The 19,017-nt window shown below is 47.6% G+C and overlaps 1 protein-coding gene across 27 annotated transcripts in view; it reads right to left on the bottom strand.

Moving 5' to 3' along the window:
• Positions 1-19,017, bottom strand: part of MAPK8IP3 (mitogen-activated protein kinase 8 interacting protein 3) — an 86,584-nt gene that overhangs the window by 26,280 nt on the left and 41,287 nt on the right. For 18 of the 27 annotated variants that reach the window (XM_071571484.1, XM_071571495.1, XM_071571485.1 and 15 more), the window contains 5 exons: positions 14,489-14,591; positions 10,326-10,444; positions 6,062-6,073; positions 2,119-2,176; positions 993-1,145 (listed from right to left, as the gene is read on the bottom strand). In XM_071571484.1, coding sequence (XP_071427585.1) covers positions 993-1,145; positions 2,119-2,176; positions 6,062-6,073; positions 10,326-10,444; positions 14,489-14,591 — 445 coding nt within the window. Of the gene's footprint in view, positions 1-992; positions 1,146-2,118; positions 2,177-4,418; positions 4,437-6,061; positions 6,074-10,325; positions 10,445-14,488; positions 14,592-19,017 lie in introns of all 27 variants that reach the window. The other 9 variants (XM_071571490.1, XM_071571493.1, XM_071571501.1 and 6 more) reach the window with 2 other exon arrangements.

Here is a 19,017-nt window from a genome sequence, read left to right as displayed (position 1 = left end):
TCAATGGGATTCTGTGATTCTGTGTGATTCAATGCAGTGAAAAAAGCCCCTAATGCAAAAGGCAGTTTGCCAAAAATAAAGAAGAGAACACCAGATCCCTGATAAAAAAATACTTAAAGTATTTGAGTGTTTTTAATTTCTTTAAACTCCTATACTGTGAGACTCAAAAGGCATTTAAAAAATCTCCCTGCTTGCAAGACTTTCATTTCAGACGTTCTGAACAATGAAGAGACCAGTCTGTGACTTCTTGATGGTTCTGAGCTCAAACTACAGAACCTTCCAGATTCCAGCTGCAGAACAAACCCTGTCCTGTGGCCTGAGCTCCTGCAGAGTCATGCACAGCCAGCCACAATGGAACTGTGCTGTTGGGAGCCCCAGGAGGCAGCTTTGGGACGGGCATGTGGAACCATCCCAGGCTTAGCTGGCCATTCAGGCTTTGGTTTCTCCAGTGTGAGAAGTGGGATCTTCCTGTATGAACTTTGGAATCTCTTCTGCCTCTTCTCATTCCTAACATGAGCAGTGAAACAATTATCAATACAAGCATTTAAATATTGTTTGTGCAACTCTGTATGGCTCTTTCAGTAAATGAAAGGGCATTCACTTCTCTCAGAACTATCCTGGCTGCTACAAAGATCAAGCTCTTGGCAGTTTCCTTCAAAACTATTGGGTTTGGAATTCCCCTTTTTAAAACAAATTTTTGGTTTTTAATTGCAATTTGAAACCCTTAATGCTTCACTCCAGGAAGCCTGGACTTGAAGTTGCTGCTGCAGAATCCTAATTCTGGGGAGAAAATTCTGGTTTTCTACGGTTCAATAATCCATTTTAATCCAATAAAAACAATGGAATGCTAAAAATATCTCAGCCACCTACCATCAGTGCAAGGCCCCCTGGAATGCCAGTGCTGACCCCATGAGTGAAACCAAGTCAGATGAACAGGGGAGGTGGGTTTACCACTCCTCACTCCTCACCTGGGGCAGGGGGGAATCACTCACCTCTTCAGCTCCTCCTCCAGCTCCTTGACTCTGGTTTCTATTTTGGCTTTGGCCTGCTTTGTTGCTTCCAGCTCTCCCTTCAGCACCTCCTGCTCCCCAGACAGCTGGTCCACCTTGGCAATCAAATCATTCTTCACAACGTTCAAAGCATTTCTTAAAGGTGTGAAAGGGACAATGAGCAAAACCACCCCAAACCAGCAGCTGTCCATAAAAAGGCCTTAAACTAAAGTCACAGGCACTACAAGGAGAGTTGAAATGAGTGTGCTCAACAATTCAGTCCAGCTCCAACTCATGGGAAATGAAATTTTGGAGAGATGGAGCTGCAGAAGAACACAGACATCCCCTCAGCTGGTCAGGATGAGGCTTGTCCATTCCTGCATCCTGACCCTCCTTCAGAAGGTGGCAGAACACTGCAGAAGGCAGGTGTAGGGTGGCCTCTCACCTGTGTAAGGTTCAGATGTATTTTGGACAGGAGGAAGGTCTGAAACACACCTTTCAGAACTGCTGCCCTCTGCACTTGTGGGGAATTGTGGTCCATGGCAATAGAAATAAGCATTTCCAATCAGCTCCAAAATATCTTGAACTTGTAAAATCAGCAACTTCCTATCACAGTAAGTTCTCCAGCTCTCCCCTGGGAGCACTCTGCCTTCCCCTTCCTGCCTGTTCAGCCTCAGGAGCTGGTTTGTCAGCCTTTCTCAAAAACCAACCCCATTTCATTGTCTGCATCTCCTCTATCAATCATGAAATCTTTGAGAACCTCTCACAACATTTTCTTTTCAAATAACAAACCTTGCAAACAAAACTTAGCAACATCCTCAGAGAGGCTCAGACCCACAACCAGATTCCCACAGGAGTTAATTTAAAGCTTGCCATAGATCTCAGATGGCATCAGCCCCTACCAGCACAAGCCCAGAGGCTTCCCCCAAGTGCCTGCAGAAAGGAAATGGTTAGGAAATAGCTCAGGAGAGCAATTCCTCTTCTGCAACTGAAGGAACAAGTATTCAGGAGAACCAATCAGATAAGCAAGTGAGCCCCTGTCAGGCAGGAGTTCTGGCCAAGACCTACTTCAAGGTGACATCTCATTTATAACCAGGCAGGTAGATCAGAGCATGAGACAGTTCCTTACTTGGTCTCCAGCAGCTGTGAGTTCTCCAACAGCAGATTCCCCACTTCTTTGCCCATTCCTGAAAAGAAAGGCCAGGCAGTTTTCATCTGCTCTGCTAGAAACACGAAGCTTTTGCAGCACTGCCTGACTCATGCTTGAGGAAGAGAAATCCCTTTGTTGGGCTTGCCTGGGCTCCTGTGCCCTGTGTGGAGAGTGGAGTGTCCCTGGCTGGATGACCAAACAACACCAGCAGAGACACCCAGGTGTCCTGCAGAGAGCCCAAATTCAGCCCTAGCTCCTCATCCCAACCTTCACAGACCTCTTTGAGAGGGACAGAGGGGAAAACTTCCCTCAGGCCAATCAGGAGGTCGAGGTGGTAACTCCTGGCTCAGCCATCAGCTATTGCAAACATTTTCTATCAGTTCTCACAGAGAAAGCAGGTAGAGTTCATGGGGTTTTCACAAAGGACAGCAGAACACTGCCCAGGTTGCTGTCCTGATCTGCACACCAGTGGTTTCCTTCCTTTCTTAGCAGAAGCCAAATGTTCTGTTTCTCAGTACAGATTTGGGATCCTGAGCATGACCAATCTCATGCAAATGAGAGGCTTTCCCATCCCCAGCCTTGTGCCAGAGTGATCTGCACATTGTCCCTTGCTCTGCCCACCTTCAACAGCTTTCCCACAGATGTTTAAAATGTCCCATCCCCTCAGTCCCACACCCAACACCTACACCAGGCACTGCACTTGCACAGCTGCAACCTGCACACTGGGTTACCAGAACGGTGACAAATCTGGGGCCAAGAGTGAAGGGGCAGTTCTGGAGTTCATAAACCCAAAAGAATTTAGGCACCAAAGGCACATCTGGGTTGTTTTCTGCTGCCAGGGACTTATGGAGCCCCAGGTCAGCTTCTGCCTCACAGCAGGAAACAGAGGCCACCTGAGAGCTGAGGACACAGAGGCCTCTCCCTGGTGGGGGACAGTGCTGAGGGTGCAGCTCAGATCTCAGCACAGGTCCCAGAGCAGGCAGGAGCTCCCCCAGCAGCAGAGCTTGTGCTGCAGCACTCCCTGTCCTGCCCCAGGAACTGCCTCTTCCTTCACAGCAGCTCCCATGATACACCATTGCCCATTAATTAGTATTTGCAAGAAAATAAAACCAACACAAACTTGAAGTAAATGGAGTTAGAGGAACATGGCAGCACATGAGAAGTGAGAACACACCACGAAACTTCAACACACAGATCCTCTTCCCACAGTTAAATGGGATGAATTCATGATGGCAAAAGCAAATCCCAGCGAGAGCGAGTGAGAAGCAGCATTTTCAAAGAACTTTTGAAAAATTAGTAGACAGATAATTAATCACTTTGATGTTTCAGGCAATGTGTTCTTTGGATGCTGTGCCAAAAAATATTCCAACAGCACAAAAGTGGGAAACACCAACTGCAGTGCAAACTGAGATGGGTTTTGGGTTGGCAAGGTGAAGGATTTATAGACCCTTTTTTGTGGTACACTGCTTGTTAGTCAGAAGACTCAGAAATCACCTGTTAATTACTTTTTTGGGGGCTAATTTTAAGTGGCTCTCCAAATAATAAAAAAATATTGCCTGTAAGGCATTAAATTGGCACAAGGACATTAGAGGTGCTGAGGGACATCAAGGGAAATAGTTCACCCCCATCTCTACTGGATTAAATCTTTTTCCTTCCCATTCTGGAGTCAGACGTCCCTCTCTGCAGCTGTTTTGGGGAGAGAAAGGAACTCTGGGGGAGAGGGTGAGCCATCATGGCAGAACTAAAGGCCACACAGTGTTCCACCAGTATCCTCACCATAACTTCTACCTTACTGGTGTGGGACACAGTGACAACAATGCTTTGCCCAGGCAGGGGTGTGAAGGCTGGGCTGGCAGTAAAGAACTGGGTGAAGCCTCCCAGAGGTGTGGAAAGGGCACCGTGACAGTCCTGCCCATGGGAAGGAACCCCAGCGGGGAGTAAGGAGGTCTCTTCACCCCTTTGTGGTGTGGAGCAAAGGGAAGAGAGGTCTGGGCAGAGCCCTGTCTCACAGAGCTCACCCCACACTGTCCCCCTCCCACAGCCAGGCAAGGTGTGAAGCATCAAAGCAGATAAATCAGCTCCAGGAAACAGAGAACCCCCAAAGCACCTCCACAGAGCAGCTGCATCCATGCTTCTTGGAGAGGTGATGCCACCACCACAAAAACCAAACCAAGGGAATGCAAGACACATGGAGGGATGGTGAGTGAATGGAAGGAATTCAGAAAAAATGCACGTTAAAAAAAAGAGAAAAGAAAAAAGCAAAAAGGCCTTGGCCTTACCAAAGAAATCATCCCGTACTATGAGAGCCATCCCATAGGAGAAAGGGAACAGAAAGAGATGGGGACAAAGGGGGAGAAAGGAAGAGAAAAAAAGCAGCCATTAAGTACCAGTCTGTAAACAGCAAACAGAGCAGCTCATCAGCATGTGTACAATGTGTGGTGCCAGCACATGGGAGAAGGTAACCTGGTCCTGCTGCAGCCTGGCCTGGCAGGGACGTCACTGAGAACATCACAGGATGGGCTGGGCTGGAAGGGACCTTAAAGCTCACCCAGTGCCACCCCCTGCCATGGGCAGGGACACCTCCCACCAGCCCAGGGTGCTCCAACCTGGTCTTGGACACTTCCAGGGATGGGGCAGCCACAGCTTCTCTGCCCAACCTGTGCCAGGACCTGCCCACCCTCACTGAACAAAATTTCTTCCTTATATCTAAACCAAATCTCCCCACTTTCAGTTTAACCCCATGTCATACTGCAACAGATGTCAGGACAAGCTTGAGATGACCTCATCTGCTTCTTCCATCTTTGTCATTTCCCCTGTAGGACACATCCTTGAGTTTCCCACCACCACAACAAAGGCAGGTCAACAGACATTATGAACAAGGTGAGGGAAGGACAGGGGCAGGAGGAAAAAAGAAAGGGGTGTGAGTATCAAAGCTTTCATCTGGCTAAAAGGGCCCAAACCCACCTCCACACTGTGACAAACACCAACTTCAGTGAGAGGTTTTCTGAGGAATGTCCACAAAAAAAGTGGCTGCCAGTAAAAGCAGTTTGAATGAAAAGAAAGGTTGGTGCTGTCCCTTTGTACCATCACAAAGGCCACACTGAGCAGTGCTGGGCACAGGGATGTGGCAGAGCCCATCACACACCACCACAGCTGCCAGGTCACCACCTCTCTGCAGGGAAAAATTCACCCAGCTTGCACTGGAATCAACAGAGCTTCTCTTGACTTCAAGTGAATCCCAGACTATTCTGAGCTGGAAGGGATCCACAGGGATCATCAAGTCCAACTCAAGTCAAGGGCCCACACAGGGGATTGAACCCATGACCCTGGCATTATTACAGCCAAGTTTGAACCAACTGAGCTGATCTCAGGGTCCAGTCTCCTAAGGGTGTTTTACAGGCAGGTGCAGAGCCATCGGTGAGGGCTGAGACCACCCAACTCCCACCAGAAAGGCAGAAGCTTTGCCACTCTAACCCATCAAGAAAGCATCTTCAGTGTCACCCCACTATGCCCACAGGGGTTGGGATGCACAGTGACTGGCACATATGGAGGGGCTCCTCAGCTCAGTGAGGAGAGGAAAACAGGACCCTCACTCAGCCTGTACCCACCCAACTTCTGCTACAGGCACCTCTCCTGGCAGAAAAAAAAAGCCCTTTGAGCCCCAAGCCCTGGAGTGCCAGGCCCTTGTGACAGTGTGGAGCAAACCTGCAGCCACGTGAGGAGAGCAGGCTGAGAGGCAGCAGAGTGTGAGCAGAGAGGGGACCCACCAGTGGGAGACAACGAAGCCAAGGGAGGTGGGAGAGGTCTGCAAAGCCAACTGTGTTTGGACAAGAGCAGGGGAGTATCACACGTGTATACCACGCCATCCAACCTCAACCAGGAGAGAAGAACCAAGAAAGGGAACTGAGCAGGAGATACACACCTGAGAACTCCCCTACGCGCCATGTCCAGCGAAGCACAGAGAGACAAGGGAAAAAGGAAGTGAAAAAGGATCAATCAGTGACTGAAACCAACAAAACCAAAATTTTGTTCAAAAAAAATTAACAATGATTCAGCCATTTCAATGTCAAAAGGCATGAAATAGTAAGGACAGGACCTGCCATGGCTGTCGATGGCGTGACTCTACATACAGGACAGAAAAAAACCCAAGGGAAGGTGAACTGTGGCACAACTGCAACAACCTCAGCTGCCTCCAGCCTTCCAGGTGTGGATCCCAGGCATTCACACCTTCCTGCATTGGGTAAACCTTTATTTTCTCTTTTTCTCTTTACTTAGTCATGTAGCACTAAATGCAGAACAGCTCATTGCCACCACCTCTCACTTTCCCCTCCCCTTGTGATTTTAACAGCTAGATCCTCAATAATAACTGTGCTCTGCAGTGACACTTCAGCTTGCAAAAGACAATTAATTGCATTGAAAACCTTTTTGCAGTGCTGGGACTCACTTTGATAATCCCATTTAAACATCTGCACACAACCTGTACATGAACTTACCACTACCATGGCTGCATTTGTGTCCTCACCACAGACCCAAAGCAAACACAGCTGGGTATCCTAAACCTGAATCACAGAATCATGGAATGGTTTGGGTCTGAATGGCCACTTCATTCCAAACCCCCCTGCCATGGGCAGGGACACCTCCCACTACTCCAGGGTGCTCCAGCCTGGCCTTGGGCACTCCCAGGGATGGGGCAGCCACAACTCTGGGCACCTGTGCCAAGAACTGCCCACCCTCACAGGGAAATGACCTTCCCACTGAGCACAACTGAACTGATGGTGCTCCTTTGTGTCCAGAAATCCTTGGGATAGGGAAGGACAGGAAGGAGGAGCTGAGACAAGGGGGAGATGGGAGAAGGGGGGAGCTGGGGTAAAGGGGAGCTGGGGCAAGGGGAGCCTGCCCAGGACTGGGACATAAAAACCTGTGATTGACAAGAGAACATGCAGGAAAACAACCACCTGGTGCTCCTAAGGCTGTAGGAGAAAGAAGGGAATTTGGGCCTCAATTACCACCAGTAAATAATTGTTCTCACTCCACATTTTTTCCCAAGAATAATTCCTATATAAATTCTTGTATGTAAAGCAGTGTTAGAGGGGGGGAGGGAAACCCACATGTTTTATTTGTCAGTTTATATTTAGCAATTGCAATGAAGAATGCCAGTTGTGTACCAGGAGATGCTGGCTGCTTTGCAGATATCCAAAAGGAACAAATGGGATTTTCCATTCCAGAATCAGACTTGCCTGCCAGACACTGCACAAGGGTAATTTCTATGGGTCCTGTTTTCATGGGCCTCTTTTAATGAGATTTCTCTTTCTTTAAGAAACTGAGACAAAAAAAAGACAATATTCTTTGCAGATTGATTGCCACGTTTTGAGAGACTGGAGGATGTATGAAGCCTTCACTTAATGGGGTTAAATTCATCAATTAATTTGATTTACAGAGAGAAGTGAACTCCAAATATGACCAAGACAGAACGTGGATCTTGTTTCTTGCATTACATTCATAAAGCACCATTTCCTCAGTGTCTCTCCAGATTCAAAGGTACAGCACAGAGAGAACATTGTGCCTACCAAAAAGGGCATCATTTTGGGTCATGTGGACAGATTTGACAGTACTAAGATGTAGCCCTTTGCTTAGACCTTTACCAGACTTTCTTTTGTGGTTTCTCTTGTGCAAAGCCAAAAAAAAATAATACCAGTCTCCTTTCCTGTTGAGAGACATGACCCTGAGATGTGTCTGTGCCTCCTCCCTTTGTACAACCCAGCAACATCTGGGTTCATTTTGAAGAATGTTTTTCTGTGGACAGAACTCAGCAAAAGGATTAAATAGATCAACATTTCACACACAAAAAGGCACAGTCCATGTCCCAGGTTTGAAAAGGAACCAGGAGAGGCCTTCATATTCTGCTGGCCTGCCATGGGATCACCTGCAAGGGTTCTGCTGCTCTGCCCAAGCCAGAAAAAGGTACCAGCACAGAAACATCCTCCTCATGAGCCACACTGTGACCTTCAGGGGCCACACTGCTCAACAAAGTCTCTGGACCTGTTTATTGCAAGTGGTCACTGCCAAACCACAGACATCTCCCCACCTCGAAGTCTTTGGGCAGCTTTACAGCTGGAAGAGGAGAAGCACCTTTGACTTCAGCTGAGCCTGTGGGGAACAACCTTGCAAGGTCTGGGCAGCTCAAAGCTTTGGCCCTCTGCCAACAACAGTTCATCATCACTGGGTCAGGGCACAGGGTAATCCCAAAGGAAGTGGGTTCCCAGCAGAGGTGGAAGCAGGCTGTCCAAAGCAGTTCATACACCAAGCAAGTAATTTTCCAGGACAGCAACTCTTCCAAGCCACCAATCCCTGATGTCCCATCCTGGGAGAAGGAGAGGAGCAGTTGGACAGTGATTAGTGGAGAGAGCTGTAGAATCAACCAAACAGTCCTTGATGAGGAAGCACCTGAGCACCAAGATAAAACAGATGCTCAGTGGCAAAATTATCCAGGTTTTTAGTGCTTTGATTCTGCTAGAGAGAGATCCCAATAATGTAAGGAGCTCCTAACCAAAGTCCATTCCATTGCAGGTGGACAGATGAAGCTTTAACCATCACACAGTTCCTACTGTGAAGTTTCTCTTTAAGCAGGAGCCCCAGACCCTCTGCAATGTCTGCTCTCATCCAGGGGATTCTCAAACCTGGGAATCTTGCTTTTCCTTCAAAATCCTGAATTTTTTAAGTATCTGCACAAGTTGGCTCCCATCACTGCAGGCAGAGAAAGCCTGTGTGTTCATCCTGAGTCTTCTGCAGATTTTTTTCTTCTGGCAATCTGGAGTTGCAGGTGAAACAATAAATGATTTTATGCTTCAGGCAATGGTCACCAACCCTTGCACAAGGGCTCTCTTGCATGCTGCAGGCTTAGCACCAGCATTAGAAAAATCAAATCAAACCTAACCTACAATATCACAGTATCAAAAAGCTATTGTGAGCATTCTGGTGATGGCCTGAATCTTGTTCTTTCATTCCAGTCACACCATTGCCCAGAATAGTAACAATTTCACAGATACTTGTCTTAGAAGAAGCAAGAAGGATTTATTGTATTAACCTCCTTTCCAGTCTTCAGTCCACTTCTTCAAGGTTAAGTTTTTGTTGAACAGGGCAAGAACTATCCCCTCTGCAGAAACACACCCTTGTAGAGGGTCCTGATACAAGACATATCGAGGCTGATAAAAGCACCTTCCTATTTGTGCTGCAATTCTGTGACACAATTCAGCTCATCCTGTTCTGGACACACACACAGGACCAACCTGACAAGAGTGTCCTTGAGCAGCTCTGCACTGGTATCACCAGAAAGGAAATGGTCCCTTTCAGATCACATCTCCTGCTGCTCAGGGCACAGAAGGGACGTTGTGGAGTCCTCATATCTCCCAAGGATTCTTAAACTCAGCAGTGATGTGGCAAGTGGGACACACAGTTACAAACTCTGCCAGCTGTCTGTGTCACCTGAGTGCTCAAAGATCACTTGTACCATCCTGATGCAGGAAAACAGTCAGCAGGAATGAAGAACATGCTTAAATTCTGTCAGAAATTAAGGTCTGGATGCTCAAGAGTCTGAATGCAAAGTGTGGAGAGGGCTCAGAGTGGTCCCTGAGGCAAAGCTGCTTCTCTGATCACTGCAGAGTCCCAGCCAGGAACAGAGCACAGCCTGGTGCAGGAGTTACACTCAAAACCAGCCTAAAAAGGGGATTACTACATGTCTTAGGCTGACTATAAAAGGATAAATACTGCATTACAGACCATAGTATTTCCAAATAATTTAAACTTCAAAAACTTAACAAAAGGAGTTACTTTCTTACAAATTTCAAACAGTTCATTCATTACTGCTGGGAAGAACTTTTGGGGCACAAGCAGAAGGAGCAAATTCTGTCTTCAAAATATTTGTGTGGGAGAATCCTGTAGAAAAGTAACTTACGCACAACATAAAGACAACACAAATAAAAGATACCCAAGAGCTGAGGTTATTTTCTAAGTCAGCATTACTGTACTGCAGGTACTTGCTTCAGTCACATAGATCTCAACTGACAGGCACTTTATAAAAAGCTAAACATCCAAGTTCTGGGGAAAAAAAAGAGAATTTAAGTGCTTCTGGAAGCTTAGTATAGTGCCACTGTGCCAGAGAAAACAGAATGGTTCCAACAAGGTCTTACCTAGCAGGTCTGCTCCTTCATCAACATCTCCAATGACCTCAGACCCTGCTGTGGAGAGTTCATGGTACAGGGAGTCTGTGTTGATGCCAAATGCTTTGTTCACAATCCCCTGTGTTGGGCTGTTGGTGGAAGCAAAAAAGACAGAAGGAATCTTGTTACCCAGCAACACTGAAGCTTGAACATTTGTCTTTGAAGCACTGAGCATCCCAGAGCGTTGCAATCCAAAGCACATCCCACCTGTTCCCCATGGGCTGAATCAGGGAATGTACCGAGTAAATACAACAGCATGTTTTGTTCCCCACATTGGAAAGTCATGGAATGGTTTGGATTGGAAGAAAGACCAGCCAGTGCCACCCACTGCCATGGGCAGGGACACCTTCCACTGTCCCAGGTTGCTCCAAGCCCTGATCAACCTGGCCTTGGGCATTTTCAAGGATGGGGCAGCCACAGCTTCTCTGCCCAACCTGTGCCAGGGCCTGACCACGCTGACAGGGAAGGATTCCTTCCCAATATCCCATCTATCCCTGCCCTCTGGTAATGGGAAGCCATTACTCCTTGTCCTATCCCTCCATGACTTGTCCCAAGTCCCTCTCCAGCTCTCCTGGAGCCCCTTCAGTCACTGGAAAGGACTCTAAAGTTTTCCCAGAGCCTTCTTCTCTCCAGATGAACCCCCCCAGCCCTCCCAGCCTGGCTCCACAGCAGAGGGGCTCCAGCCCTTGGAGCATCTCCTTGGCCTCCTCTGGAATTGCCCCAGCAGCTCCATGTCCTTGTGCAGAGGGCAACCACCTGTATCATGCACAACCTGAAAGGTCACCCAGATGTTTTCCTTTGAAATCATACGAGTTAAGGACTAGTTGATATTAAACAGAAAAATTTCAACTTGCAGCAGCTCTCAGCTCTGATCTGTCAGACTCTGCAAGGATCTCCATGCTCCTACCAATCCAGGTAGAAACCTCAGACAGCAGTAAGAGCAGATAAGGAATTCAGTGCTGAAAACAGCAATAGCCTTTGTCCTTGGCCACCCAGTCAGTGCAATCGTCCTTTGGATGATACTTTGTGCTGAAATGCTCCTTCACATGTCACCAAATACCTTTCATTAAAGGTAAATCATAGAATAGAATCATAGAATGGATTGGGTTGGAAAAGACCTCTGAGATCATCAAGTCCAACCCTTGGTCCAACTCCAGGCCCTTTACCAGATCATGGCACTCAGTGCCATGGCCAAGCTCAGTTGAAAAACCTCCAGGGATGGGGAATCCACCCCCTCTCTGGGCAGCCCATTCCAATCCCTGAGCACTCTCTCTGCAAAGAACTTTTTTCTGATCTCCAATTTCCCCTGGCAGAGCTTGAGCCCATCGTGCCCCCTTGTCCTATTGCTGAGTGCCTGGGAGAAGAGACCAACCCCCACCTGGCCAGAACTTCCCTTCAGGCAGTTCCAGACAGTGCTGAGGTCACCTCTGAGCCTCCTCTTCTCCAGGCTAAACACCCCCAGCTCCCTCAGCCTCTCCCCACAGCACTTGTGCTCCAGTCCCTTCTCCAGCCTCGTTGCTCTTCTCTGGCCCCACTCCAGCCCCTCAATCTCTTTCCTCAACTGAGGGGCCCAGAACTGAACACAACACTCAAGGTGTGGCCTCCCCAAGGCAGAGTTCAGGGGAAGGGTCACTGCCCTGGGCCTGCTGGCCACGCTAGTTTGGATCCAGGCCAGGATCCCATTGGCCTTCTTGGCCACCTGGGCACACTGGTGGCTCCTGTTGAGCTTCCTGTCCCTCAGTCCCCCCAGGTCCCTCTGCCTGGCTGCTCTCCAGCCACTCTGTGCCCAGCCTGGAGCGCTGCAGGGGTTGGGGTGGCCAAAGGGCGGGACCTGCACTTGGCCTTGGTGAACTTCATCCCATTGGAATCAGCCCATCTCTCAAGTTAATCAAGTTAATATTTTCTAATTTTATCAGATGAGAGCACATTTGCACCTCTCAGTGTCTTTGGTACCACCAAGAATCTTGTTGCATTTCTTGACATCCTCATGGCTCAAACAGCAAACAGCTGTTAGAGGAGGTGAGGTGAGACAACCTCTGGGACCGTGGCTGCCCTAAAACATGGTCTTAATGTGGGGAGAGACACTTTGCCTGCCTTGTGTGAGAGGCACCAGCCAGCATGAAGAGAGGCAGTGCAATTTTCCCAGCAATTTATCAGAAAGGTCAGCACTAGTGGAGATGATCTCTAATTGTATGGCTTCATTATTACATAAATCATCTCAGGGATTACAAATGGAGTGTGGCAGCTGGCTCTGGTATTGCTGCTACAGAACACTGCAAAGAGGGGGAAAAAAAAGTGCATTTTTCAATTACAGAAAAATTCCAGCTCCCCAGACATCTGAGAGCACTGAGGAGGTACAAGTGGTGGCACTGCAATTAATCAGTTCACACAATCTGATGGGCAGCACAAGTGACAAGAGCAACCAGCACTCAGGGTCAGACCTGGAGACCTAATTCAGCTCTTCAGCACTCTGCTTCCACAGCTCCCTGTGCTTCCAGAGCAGCACACACACTGTCAGCAGCTCCAGTCAGCCTGTGCCTCCTGCACCTTTCAGTCCCACCACCTGGAGCTGAGATTCCTGCCTGAAGAGTCCCAGTGCATCAATCCTGTTTTCTCCTTTCCCTTGGGTTTGACCAGTTTTCAGTCTGATCTCATGAGTCAGTTTTGTCTTCCCCACACAGAGCTGTTTCAGCTACCCAGATTCCTCCTGTCCCTAAAAATCCTCTGTGCATCCCACATATCCCCAGGGAGCTTCACTGTGTGTGCCTCCCCAGCTGAGAAATACAGGAGTTAATGCTGCTCACACCCCTCTCACTGAGGGGGCTCAACAGGGCAGGCAAACCCAGTCCAGACTGGGACCATGAAACCCTCTTGCCTTTACTCTGCCAGGGTACTATTTATCTTCTACACATCTGTAAGAATTTGGAGGTTATTTTTGCTGGTGTGATGCCAAATGACCCACTGGACAAGGGTCAAACTTAGTAAAAACAAAAGGTACTCAGGCTACTAAGTCTAGACTAACACATGGCTCACAGGAATGGGGTGCCAAAATTCAGAGCCTTTAGGGAGCCTCCTTTATAGCACAACCAGGTGATGGATGGGGACCAGAGCAGCACAGTAGTTCAGCAGAAGTCTGATGATTCTTCTGTTGGGGTCCTCAGTGCACTGATGGATCACAATGGCTCTGAGCAGCCTCACCTGGAACTCACATCCACCTACTGCTCCCAGGGCTCCCTCTGATCTCATCCTTCAGTCCTTCTCTGAGCTGCCCCTTCCTTCAGCCCCATCTCCTGCTGCTCATGGGGGACCCAATTCCTGCCCTTGCCTTGTCTGCTGACAGAGCTCAGGACCACTGCTCTGCCCTCCCTGCTCAGAGCCCACAGGATCCCTGGGGTTACCTCTGCTTGTGGGGCAGCCCTGCCTCTCCCCTCACTTGAAAAAATTAAAACTGGAAAAATCTTGAGGTTTTAAATTGGAATTCAGAACTGAAATCTTTAGACAAAGCCATCTTTTCCCTCTTCCTGAGAGCTTGAGCCCATGTCCCCTTTGCTTGTCTTAAACCTTCTGTTACTCCATCATCTCTCCAATCCCCCTGACCCAGCAAGGCAAACAAGCCCAGCCCTGGGGCAGCTGCACAGACCCTGCTGCTCATCACCAGGTGGCACCTGGGGCAGCTGCACAGACCCTGCTGCACATCACCAGGTGGCATCTGGGGCAGCTGCACAGACCCTGCTGCTCATCACCAGGTGGCACCTGGGGCAGCTGCACAGACCCTGCTGCACAACACCAGGTGGTATCTGGGTCACCTGCACAGACCCTGCTGCACATCACCAGGTGGCACCTGGGGCAGCTGCACAGACCCTGCTGCACAACACCAGGTGGTATCTGGGTCACCTGCACAGACCCTGCTGCACATCACCAGGTGGCACCTGGGGCAGCTGCACAGACCCTGCTGCACAACACCAGGTGGCACCTGCCTTTCTGGAGAACGCAGAGCATGTCAGGACCTCTGACACTGACACCAGGCAGAACACACGGACTGTGTCAAACAGCTCAGTGTGAGCCAGAGGCTCTGTCCCTCTCTCTCTGTGAAGCCAAGTGACCAAGCAGGAGGGAAAAGCCCCAGCCAGTACCTGCTCCCGGTGCGCTCCAGGCGAGGGTCCTGGCACATGTCCAGCTCTGGAGTAGAATCAATGATGTCCTGGACATCAGACCACTCATCGCTGCTGCCCATCCCTGGGGAAGACAGGACATGTCATCTGTAGGATCAGGACTTTCACAGCTTTTCACAGAGTTTCTTGAAGGGACTTTTACAGCTTGGAATATTTCGTGGTGCCATGTTCAAAGTCTTAAAATCAGAACAGAAAGCTGATGAAGGTGCCCTCACAATTCCAGAGCAGGAACACCGTAAGCATCCCCTACTCCCACAACAGAGGGTCACCAAGGTCATTGCCATGAATACTCATTAAAATGGGATAAGCAGATATACTTCATCAATTGAAATAATTTCCCAAACCCTCTTTTTACCTGCCAGTAAAAACTCTTCCATCCTCACACAGCATTTGCTGGCATTGAAGGTAAAACAGTGATTTCTGTTGTTAGGAACTGGTACTATTCAGTTTTACTAGAAACAATTTTTAATACAAACTCTCAAGTCTACAATGGTTTAGAAACTCATTACAGGGAAAATTCACTTCAAAATCAATACATGAAATTTGCTCTGGGTTTTGTGTAATCTACAGCCTGAAGACAGTAATTAAAGAATAAGGAAATTCTTCCACTTGTCAGGTCCCATTTACTGGATACCAAACTCTTCAAAAGCTCAGACTTGCACCTGTTCTAAACAAGCAGCACAAACACAGTGTCTGTTCACACAAGGAATTCCTGAAGGATTAAGGACCTTATTTGTGAATTACATTAGTCCCTCAACAACTTTAGATGTGAAATGTTTGACCTTTCCAAACAGTCCCAGTAGCCAAATATACAAAGCCCATGACAACTGGAGTGTTGATTTGGTTCTTTCAGGCTGGCACTGTGCACCAGCTGGCAACAAATCCAGGCTGGAAGACAAAGAATGATGTGGATCCACAAGCTGCTTTTCTCAGCTTTATTTTATCAAGCTGGGAAGCTTTTCTGCAAATACCTCTGAGTACCCTTTTTGGTAGCTCAGCTCTAAGGCACGTGCATCACTGAGAGACATTTTAATTACAGATGCATAAAATACATAATTAAAATTCGAGTATGTGAGTTTCTTCTCAGCATGTAGAGCTGATTTTGCATCAGGGGTGAGAAAATGCTGAAAGGCTGAACATGCAGTGCATGTAGGGAAGACACAACTGTCTGCCTGGAGCAGATTCCACAATATCATAGTTCCATCGAGGAAAAAACAGGCCCAGCCCTGGGTCACCTGCACAGACCCTGCTGCACAGTCACCTCACAATGGCACACACAGAAAAGATGACTGACCCAAGAAAGATGTTGATAGTAAATGAGCTTGTACAGCAGCAACTGGAAAAATCAGGGTATTTATAGGGCATTCAAATGACTGACATCCATGCTGAGCTTCCCTGATACAAGTGTTACATGGCCTTGCCCTGGCCAGAACCACAGCTGGATCACAGCTGGATCCCAATCCAACAGCTGGCTGTGCAGGACCCAAGTGTTTCCACAGACAACTACCCTGGTTTCTGGCACATGGATATCTGTGACCCTGGGACCCCCTCAGGAAAATACAGACTGGGACTCAGTCATGGCAGTTCTTCTTCAGTGGCACAGCAGAAGATGTTATATGTTGGTTTGTAGTCTTAATTTGTTAGGAACCACCTTGTGAAGGTTAGCAGAGGAAGTTTTGCTTTAGTAATAACTTTGTTGTAACTTCTGCTTTCCCAATAAGTTGGGAAAAAAGATGATCAGCTGGTTCAGATGCCAGCCTTGAAGTCCTGTGCTCATCCCTGTGCTTCTGCAGATTTTTCTGATGACCTTCAGCTAGTCCTAAAGTCCTTTTGTATGTTCATGACCTGTAAAACAGACCATTTCTCCTTTCTGATGGCCACTGGGACTCTGAATACAATCCGGGGTGAATCTGCTCAGACACTGCATGGGCACAGCTGCATTAAGCAGCACAGAAAGGGCCTTTTATCATATTATTACACCATTTATTCATTTAACAGCCTGGTGCTAAAGCTTAGGTAATGGCTTTCCTGACAAGAAATCATTAATTCAAATTACTGAAGGACTCTGGGAAGTGGAGAGAAAACAACTGTAACTTCCACAGATTTGGGGGTGTTCTTATATGGGAAAGGGACAAAAAGAAATCAGCTCATTTATCTGACAAAACCAGCTGGGTACAATTGCTATTTTTAAACACATCAGGGTGTGGGATAAACACAAAGAAAGGAAAATAATTATTTAATCTGACAAATTTGGCATTTGAACAACTGGATATAAAATACTTATGAATAAATCCAGAGAGAAAAGTAAATGGACACTTTTAACTGTCACTTTGATGAGGTCCAGAAACAGCTTCCCAAAAGTTCAGCCTAAGGTGAGACTTGACTGCTTATTAAAGAGCTTCCATGACATGGAGTGATGCCACTGCAGGGCACTAAACTCAATAACCTGTCCCCATTCCATGAAATTTGTGACATTATTCATATCACTGATGTTTCAAAAATTGGCTACAGAGAAAAGCACTTAAATCCAATTCAGTCTGTGCTGCTCATGCACCTTCCAAGGCAGCCTCCCTTGAGAAGGAGCAAGGCCTGATTTCCAAAAGACCCCCCCCAAAATTCCAGGGCCTGTTTGCTCAACCCTGATCAATAAGCATGCTCTGCTCTTTTTACCAGGATTCAGCCTTTCACTGAGTTTGCTGTACCATGGACTAGAAGCTCCAAATCAGGTAGCAGCAGACTTATGAATAGGGCAAAATGGCAACTAGCCAAGAATTTTTCTACTAAATCTGTCTGGGTCACTTATAAAAAGCAGTAAGGTCAGTTTGAGGAAGCCTACTAAGACCCTTACTTTTGGGGATGAAGAGCACAAAAACCCTCACCCAAAATTGATGCCAGAAGAACCACCAGCCCCAACTCCACCCAGACTCCACCTGTCATCAATATGTAATGAGATGTTGTAATCACATGCATAATGCATGAGAAATGTTGCAATCACTTATGTTCAAATGTATAAATTAACTTGCTTTGACACCTGTGCTTTGAAGTGAGTTTATGCAGCCATAGCTGCCTCGCTTCCCTGTGCAGAAATAAACACCTGCTGCTCATGGAATACAAACCTTTCTCTCAGCAGTTCTTTCTGTGGCGTTTTCGCATCCGGATGCCGAGAAAAGGCTGAAATGAATGTTGCTAAGAGAGGAGTTTTATCTTTTAGCAGAAGGTATTTATTTGTTTCACAGGGGAAGTGAGGCAGTGGGTACTGCTGAAAGTTCACTTCCCACTTTTGGTAGGAATTCAGGGGATTTTATACAGTGTTAGGATGGGGTGACAACATTTTACACGCATATTCATAACAGGTGGAGTTTAGGCGGAGTTGGAGGGGGAGTTTTGCTGGAATCTTCTTTTAGGGGATGTATTTTAGGGTCGTTCTGGTGTCTTCAGCCTCTCTGAGGGTCTTTCTTACTCATCTTCCTCATTTGAACTTTTCAACTTTCTTTGTTCTCTTGACTCATGGTGCTTGACATCAGGGAGTTTTCCTGATTCATGTTCTCTTTAAGTGAGCATCTTATCAATCTGTGACTAAAAGGATGTTTTAAGTACATTTTGACAGTCATTTCTAGGATACAACAATTTATCTGGTATTTAGATAAGGCTGGTAGTACTAAACACATGGAATGTGAGTTTCACAGTTTCTCAGTTAACTCTTTAAAGCCAAATGACTGTTTCAATCCCTCCAATCCCATGCTCACGGTGCAGGTGCCCTGGAACAGGCAGGCACAAGCACTGGCAATGCCCAATCACAGAATGATAGAATGGATTGGGTTGGAAAAGACCTCTGAGATCATCAAATCCAACCCTTGGTCCAGCTCCAGTCCCTTTACCAGATCATGGCACTCAGTGCCACGGCCAAGCTCAGCTGAAAAACCTCCAGGAATGGGGAATCCACACCCTCTCTGGGCAGCCCATTCCAATGCCTGAGCACTCTCTCTGCAAAGAATTTCTTTCTGATCTCCACCTTCAATTTCCCCTGGCAGAGCTTGAGCCCATCGTGCCCCCTTGTTCTATTGCTGAGTGCCTGGGAGAAGAGACCAACCCCCACCTGGCCAGAACTTCCCTTCAGGCAGTTCCAGACAGTGCTGAGGTCACCTCTGAGCCTCCTCTTCTCCAGGCTGAACATCCCCAGCTCCCTCAGCCTCTCCCCACAGCACTTATGCTCCAGTCCCTTCATTGAAGTGAGTCTGTGCAGCGTTAGCTAGTTAGTTAGTTAGTGTTAGTTAGTGAGTCTGTGCAGCCTTAGCTGCCTCACTTCTCTGCTCAGAAACAAATACCTGCTGCTAATGGGATACAAAACTTTCTCTTAGTTCTTTCTTTTTGCATTTTCACTATCATCCCTCTAATCCCATGCTCATGGTGCAGGTGCCCTGGAACAGGCAGGCACAAGCACTGGCAATGCCCAATCATAGAACCATAGAATGGATTGGGTTGGAAAAGAC

This window comes from Pithys albifrons, chromosome 16, assembly GCF_047495875.1.
Source record: "Pithys albifrons albifrons isolate INPA30051 chromosome 16, PitAlb_v1, whole genome shotgun sequence".
In the NCBI taxonomy this organism is placed as follows: domain Eukaryota; kingdom Metazoa; phylum Chordata; class Aves; order Passeriformes; family Thamnophilidae; genus Pithys; species Pithys albifrons.
This window is presented reverse-complemented; position numbering and strand designations above follow the sequence as displayed.